The sequence below is a fragment of the Otolemur garnettii genome, unplaced genomic scaffold (assembly GCF_000181295.1).
Source record: "Otolemur garnettii isolate 467f Iridium unplaced genomic scaffold, OtoGar3 scaffold00024, whole genome shotgun sequence".
In the NCBI taxonomy this organism is placed as follows: domain Eukaryota; kingdom Metazoa; phylum Chordata; class Mammalia; order Primates; family Galagidae; genus Otolemur; species Otolemur garnettii.
Genome location: NW_003852419.1, coordinates 2,219,167 through 2,227,277, shown reverse-complemented (window position 1 = coordinate 2,227,277; position 8,111 = coordinate 2,219,167). Strand labels below are relative to the sequence as shown.

Here is an 8,111-nt window from a genome sequence, read left to right as displayed (position 1 = left end):
TTTAGTAATAAAGCTTCTGATTTACTGGCAAACTGACAAAAAATTAGGAGAATAAATTACATGTTCTGTTTTCCAATCACAGAAACAAACAGGTATTATAAATATGGCTTTGAATAAATACAGATTGCAAAAAGAGTTACCTATCTACTTGCCCAGCAAATACTTCTGCTTGAGTAGACAAAGCAAAACTTGAATAAAGAAATCTTGACAAATTTGTTTTAACTCATTCTTAAAACTTTGTGAATGCATGATGTGGAAAGGACTTGTGTTTATGCAGCCACAAACATTTCTTACTCACACAAATTGGTCGCAATGATGGTCAGAGAATTCCTTAAACATTTATGTGTATGTGTGTTTATGGGGGGTGTGTGTGTATGTGTAAACATACTCTTACTATGGTCTAAAACTTTTCCAAAATGCAACTGGGCCAGGTGCAGTGGCTCATGCCTGTAATCCTAGCACTCTGGGAGGCCAAAATGGATGGTTTGCTTGAGCTCAGGAGTTTGACACCAACCTGAGCCAAAGCGAGGCCCTGTCTCTAAATATAGCCAGGCACTGTGGCGAGTGCCTGTAGTCCCAGCTACTTGGGAAGCTGAGGCAAGAGAATTGCTTAAATCCAAGAGTCTGAGGTTGCTGTGAACTATGACACCATGGCACTCTACCAAGGGTAACAAAGTGAGACTCTGTCTCAAAAAAATAAATAAAGTAAAATAAAACAAGACAGAAAAAGCAAAATGCAATTGAGTTGGTTAGAAAATAAGAGGGCATATTGCTGCCTTCAAAGCAGTCAAAGTGGGACCTGCAGATTGGCCCCAAAATACTGATTCTCACTAAAGTGATTTTTAGACTGCGTTTGGACCCTGAAAAGCAATCTACTGAATATCTTCAGTGGTGATATACAATTAAAATGAAAGAGGAGGCATTGTTAATAATTAAGTTATCACATCAGGTGAAAACCAGGACATATGGTTTACCTGACTAGGTAAGATGTTGGAGATACCAAAAGTTATTCAGAGCCAAATCAAAATGACTAAGATGTATGCAAGGGGGGGCGGGAAACAAACATGAACTGAAACAAAATTTAATTATGAAGGAAAGACATCAATGTTATGATTCTAATGGCAATTTCACATGATAAGCTTCATTTGGAGTAAGAACAGGCTCTTAGAGAAAGTATTCAAAGGGTATTCATATGAATATATAAGATGTTATACACTTACATAAAAGAAAGCATTGACATAATTTTAATGCTTCTATAGAGCATTAAGATATAGATTAATTGAAATTTTAAAATACAACTATTCTGCTTAACTTTATTACATTTCTTTGTAGGAAAGGAAAAAACATAATGGCAAATGTATTATATTATATATAGGGCTGGGAGAACATCAGAAGTTTTCTGGCTAGGCATGGTGGCTCACACCTGTCATCTTAGCTAGTTGGGAGACCAAGGCAGGATTCCTTGAGCCCAGTAATTTGAGGCTACAAAGATTGGACCATAGCATTCCAACCTGGGTGACAGAGAAATATACTTTATTTCTTTATAAAGGGGGGATACTTTTCTAACCCAACCCCCCATCTGCTGTATCAATCACCTCTAAAACATCCTCCACAAATAGCTATAAACCTTCTACTTGAGCAAATTCAATGCCTAGAAACTCATCTCTCAGCTCATTCTAATTTTATTTTTTATTTATTTATTTATTTTATATTCTTTTTTTTTTCAGTTTTTGGCCAAGGCTGGGTTTGAACCTGCCACCTTTGGCATATGGGGCCGGCTCCTTACTCCTTTGAGCCACAGGCACTGCCCTCATTCTAATTTTAGATAATGGAGTGTTAGAAAATTCTTTCTTATTTTTCAGATAATGGTAGTATCAGAAAATTCTTTCTTATTTTGCTCACAGCAACCTCAAACTCTTGGGCTCAAGTGAGGCTCTTGCCTCAGCCTCCCAAGTAGCTGGGACTATAGGCACCCGCCACAACACCTGGCTGGTTTTTCTATTTTTAGTAGAGACGGCGTCTCACTCTCGCTCAGGCTAGTCTCAAACTTCTAAACTCAGGCAATCCACCTATCTTGGCCAACTAGAGTGCTAGGATTATAGGCATGAGCCACCATGCCCAGCTTGCTTATTTTGATTAAACTTTTCTCTATTGGTTCTTTTTTCTTGACTCTAGGAGAGCAAAGAATACATTTAATCTCTTTTCTATGGGATAGTTCAACTGGTTAAAGAGAGTTACTACATTTTAGATGACATTATACTCATCCTCAAATACAGTAATTTAAGTGCCCTACCATCCTGGTAGCTCTCCTCTGTACCTGTTGCTACTCATCAGTATTTTCCTAGTTTTATTTTTATTGACTTTATTAGATTATTCAGAATATTTAATCAATATTCTCAACTGAACTATTAAGGATCAATTACAGTGTTGGAAAAAAAAACTGCTTGATATCAAGGAATCTTGCAAGGCAGTATCCAACATTCCCCCTTAAATGGAGTAGAGGGTAAGAGGAGATGTAAAACCGAAAGATAGGTCTTTGATTACATTGGCTATACTCTCTTTGGTTTGGGAAGCTAGAAAGGCCTTTGGTTCCTTTGGTGGTCCTGAAGAACTCCACTAACCCCATCCCTCCTTCCCTTGAAAGCTGAGATGAAGTCCTTCTTAGATCCTTCCCTTGGTCTCTGATTTCCTAATTTAGGATCTTCTGAGGCATGGGTAATTCCAGACCTTCTGTGGCCTACTCTGACCTGACTTCATCCATGTTTTTACCTGTAAGAACAGACTGAACGCTGAATGATGACTTCAAGTGTGGTCTATTCCTACAGAAATACAGGGATCTCCTATAGCTAACTTTAACCAGAATTAAATGTGTAGCATTATCAAGGGGCAAAAACAAGGAACTGCAAGGTTGTTGCCTCTACCTTGGATAAGTCATTCACTTTAAATTTTCCATATCTTTTCAAAATAATAAAGAAGGATATTTTCCAAATACTCTGTCAACCAACTTCATTATGTAAGCAAATATAATTCAAACATAAAAGGTGTTTATTTTTAAGAAAACACATTTGGAATGTTCTGAAAAGGCTAAGAATTAAAAATAGATATTATAGACATTACTTTCAGTCATAATATTCCAGCCATGAAAGCCAGGGCTAGAACACGCAGTCTCTAGGTTCATCTGAGTGCTTTGATTTAGAGAGAAAAAAGACACCATTCAATAATCATTCAAATGTGAAGCAGTATTTTTTAAAATAAAAATGCTTTTACAGTTTAGTGCATTTAAGAACATCCAGCAAAATTTGGTCCTGCTATGGAAGATAATGATAACAGTAATTATAATAATGTTAATTGAGTGATGCTTTGTTCCAGGCCCTGTGCTAAACATTTCACATGTATTCCCTCTTTTAATTCTCACAACAATCCTATGAATAAGGTACTAATTTTATCCATTTCACCCTAGAGGACTGTAAGGTTTAAGTGAGATTAAGTGACTTGTCTAAAATCACTTGTCTAGTAAATAGTTGTCCTGAGATTTGAGGCCAGGAAGCATGACTTCAGAGCTCATGTTTCCAACTTCTTTTTTTTTTTTTGAGACAGAGTCTGACTTTGTCGCCCTCGATAGAGTGTGGTGGTGTCATAGCTCACAGCAACCTCGAACTTTTGGGCTCAAGAGATTCTCTTGCCTCAGCTTCCCAAGTAGCTGGGACTGTGGGTACCTACCACAACGCCTGGCTATTTTTAGAGATGAGGTCTCGCTGTTGTTCAGGCTGGTCTCCAACCTATGAGCTCAGACAATCCACCCAGCTGGGCCTCTCAAGCCCAAGTGGTGGGATTACAGGTGTGAGCCACTGCGCCTGGCCCATATTTTCAACTTCTATAACAAATAGTATTTGTCTTATTTTTATTTGTTTATTTTTTTGGAGATAGAGTCTTCCTCTGTCACTCAGACTGAAGTGCAGTGGCCTCATCATAGCTCACTGTAACCTTGAACTCCTAGGCTCAAGCAATCCTACTGCTTTAGCCTCCAGAGTAGCTGGGACTGAAGGGGAAGCCACCACACCTGGTTAATTTTTCTATTTTTTTGTAGAGATGGGTCTCACTCATGCTCAGGCTGGTCTTGAACTCCAGGCCTCAAGTGATCTTCTTGCCTCAGCCTCCCAAAGTGCTAGGATTATAGGTATGAGTCACCATGCATGGCCTAAATAGCACTTTTTAAAAATAAAAACAACAATAACAACACACTGTGAAAGTTTGGTTGTTTTTCCTTTAGGGTGATACAATTCTAGTTCCTAAAGGAACACAATAAATATCTTTACTGACAATAAATATACCAATTTATCTCTTTAAGCTTTATTGGGGTTATGGGTAGAAGCAATTTAAAACTTCTGTCACAAAGACAGGGTAGACCATCCAGCAGTGAACATGCTATGGCTGCAATTGCAGGTGCCCTGGAAGAGGTCTTTGACAACGGGAGAGGAAAGGAGGGGACGTGTACTTAGCATTATTATGCATAGCTGTGAATCCAGTGATTCATTATTATGCATAGCTATGAATCTGCTAATTTTTCCAAATTTGGTACTGTCCATGCAAGCCCAAAGGACAGGAAATGTACAAACCATTAATGATGCTCCATAATAATGTGCAACAAATCGAAGTGTCTTGCATATTACTTTTCTCTTCTCAGAGTCAAAATCCTGTAGAAATATGTCATTTAAAAGGAACAAGAAGGAGAAAGAAGTAAATATCTACAGGAAGATATAAATTATTAAATGTAGAAATAGAATGTTTTTATAAACCCACCCTGAGGAGTAGGATTTCAATACCTTGATATGCATTTGTTTCTACAGAAAGTTGAACTATAGCTGCAGTCTTCTAGAGTGAGATCTTTGTTTAAACGTTTAGCTCAATAGAATTTAGATCTAAGCACATATTTTATAGTGTAGAATATCTTAATGATTCTGACAAGCAAATTAGAAAAAAATTTTCAATTTTCTTCAATTTAAAAATTGAGGCTCGGTGCCTGTAGCTCAGTGGTTAGGGCACCAGCTACATACACTGGGGCTGGTGGGTTCAAACCTGGCCCAGGCTTGGCTAAACAACAATGATAACAACAAAAAATAGCCAGGTGTTGTGGTGGGCACCTGTAGTCCCAGCTACTTGGGAGCCTGAGGCAAGAGAATCACTTGAGCCCAAGAGTTTGAGGTTGCTGTGAGCTGTGATGCCACAGCAGTCTACCAAGGGCAATATAGTGAGACTCTGTCTCAAAAAAAATAAAATAAAAATTGGGAAATAAGTCTTATCCCTTGGTGACTGAGTTGAAGATTCACTTTCTAAATCTTGTGCTTTATCCCTATTTAAACTACTGTATTTACCTTCTTTACTGCTATTCTATTTCAACTATATCTTCCCCTCCAAAATCTTTAAGATGTGTGACTCCTTACCCTATCCCTCCCAGAGTCATTTTCTTATTTCATCATTATTTTTGTATCTCCCCCATGAAGTATAACTATGCATACATAGTAAAACCAATTAGAAGCAGAAGAACTTACCTGAAAAATATCATATTTACTTCCAATTATGACCAGAGGTATTGGAAATGGGTCAATTAATTCACGATCCTGTTAATAAATATATTTCATTGATTTATTATAAGTATTTACTGCTATATGCTCAGCAACTTCTATGTACGTCTAAGAATACCACTTTCAGTCCCTTCTGTTGATGTTGACTTTGCCTGCTTCACATACAATTTCTTCCAATATTTAACTTTCACCAGCTACTTGGGAGCCTGAGGCAAGAGAATCACTTGAGCCCAAAAGTTTGAGGTTGCTGTGAGCTGTGATGCCACAGTATAAAACTAAAAACAGCAATTCCCTCAACTACTATGGTATTTATTCTTTTCCTTTTTCTTCCCTTTTATTTCCTTATACAACATAATCTCTTCCTGAGGTTTTTTTCTATTTTATGTTAACTGTTCGTTGCAACAGCATTTCTACAGCATGGATTTGTTTTGTTCCAATATTGCCTATATAAATTTGTTCCAATATTGCCTCTGGGCAACATAAAATGCTGTTCTTATCTTTCTAGATGATGACGTTCATAACTATATTTCAAGAACTTGTGTTATCACAGCAGCTTCATAATTTAGTAAGTTGTCAGATAGTAAAAGATTGAACATGTGACAGACACTAAATGAATGTAAAATACAGAGTGATGATGAAAGCTGTTAAAACTCTACTCTTTGCTTAATTTGTAGCTTCATCTATTCCTTCACAGGTAACTTTTATACAGGCTGGGTTTTTTTTTTATTCATTTAAAAGAGATTAAAAAATCACTATCAACCTACTACTTTAAAACTCTATTTCTTAGATTGGTGTAATATGCCATAACAATCACAGTAGATGTCTAACAAGAACACGTAAGAAATCTTTTTCCTTGTTTTGCTCTTAGTGAGGTTTTATTAAATTGCTATAATTTTCCAGTGAACAGGTTCATCTAGGTCAAATGAATTTTAAGTCATGCATAAAAATCTACAGAAGTTTGTAATGTTACCCTCAACTATGTATGGAGCTAAGGATTGCAGGAATAATCCTAATAGCTACTCACTGGATGGTCCTTCTGCATATTACTCCACATCTTCTGTCTCATCTCAGAAGCTGCTTTAGAATTTGTTTTTCCAAGTTTCATTATCATTTTATCTACATGACTCCTTGTGGCTTGCAACAGATTTTCCATGGTGGGCCAAAGGTCATTAGGTTTTGAAAGATCCAAAACAAGAACAATAGAAAATGTCCTAAAGAAATGAAAATATCCTTCAAAAAAGACTCAGAATAATTACTATTTTGAAACCTTAATAAATGGAATTTATCTAAGAATAATAGCACAATAGTCTAAAGGGGGAACATGGCGACATGGCATCATTCTAAGACTCCCCCTCTGCTCCCCCCCCCCCAAAAAAAAACTCCCTCAAAGTTACAGCCTTAACTATTCCAAAACTTTTTTTTTTGACAGATTCTCACTCTTTCACCCTGGGTAGAGTACAATGGTGTCATCATAGCTCACTGTAAGCTCTATCTCTTGGGCTAAAAACAGTTCTCCTGCCTCAGCCTCTCAGGGTGCTAGGATTACAGGTGTGAGCCACTGGGCCTCCAATACTTTTCTTTAGTGATATTTAAGTGTTACAATGAATAGTGGCACTGAGGTTTTTGTTTGAACTAGTTGGGTCCAATGATATGATGCTTAGATCCAAGTTTACTATGTGCTCCAAAGAAGGGAAGCAGAAATAGTCAGAGCAGCAGCAGCAGCAACACAACCACCAAGGAGAATGAAACAGGTTTACAGATGGACCTTGCTAGGGAACTACCTAGTTAATCTTCACAACAATCCTTCCTAGAGGCTATGATGTCCATTTATGGCTCAGAAGTCTGAAGGTCAAATTTATATAACTAGTAAGTTGTGGTACTCGTATTTAGATCCAAAGTTACATGTTTTTCTGCTGTACTATTCTGCTTCTCTGAAAGCGCACTCCTGACCACCAAATACACCACATCACCACATGCAACTGTACTCTGCTCATGCATGTCAAACATAAATCTAAACTCAGCAATAAAAACAAACAACCCACTTAAAAAATGGGCAAAGGGCCATGGATAGATGGAATAACGGATAAACAAAATGTGGGGCCAGGCATGTAGGGGCTCATACCTGTAATCCTAGCATTTGGGGAGGCTGAGGCAGGAGGATAGTTTGAGGCCAGGAGTGTGATACCAGCCTGGGCAATTTAGGAAGACCTTTTCACTACAAAAAACTAGAAAAAGTAGTTGGGGTAATGGTGCCCAGTCGTTGTCCAAGCTAACAAGGCTAAGGCAGTAGGATTGCTTGAGCCCAGGAGTTTGAGGTTGCAGTGAGCTATGATCACACCACTGCACTTTAGACTATGCAACAGAGACCTTGTCTCAAAAAAAACCTCCAAAAACTCCCCCCAAACCAAAGTGTGGCATATATGTGTGTGTATTACTCAGCCTTATAAAGGAAGGAAATTCTACTACATAATGGATGAACCTTGAAGACAATATCCTAAGTGAAATAAATCAGTAACAAAGGACAAATAC

At 37.7% G+C, this 8,111-nt stretch overlaps 1 protein-coding gene across 1 annotated transcript in view; it reads right to left on the bottom strand.

The window, feature by feature from the left end:
- Positions 1-6,591: 6,591 nt before the first annotated feature.
- Positions 6,592-8,111, bottom strand: part of DYNC2LI1 (dynein cytoplasmic 2 light intermediate chain 1) — a 19,396-nt gene continuing 17,876 nt past the window's right edge. The window contains exon 6 of the mRNA XM_023512081.1: positions 6,592-6,793. Within this exon, the coding sequence (XP_023367849.1) occupies positions 6,592-6,793 (202 nt within the window). The remainder of the gene's footprint in view (positions 6,794-8,111) is intronic.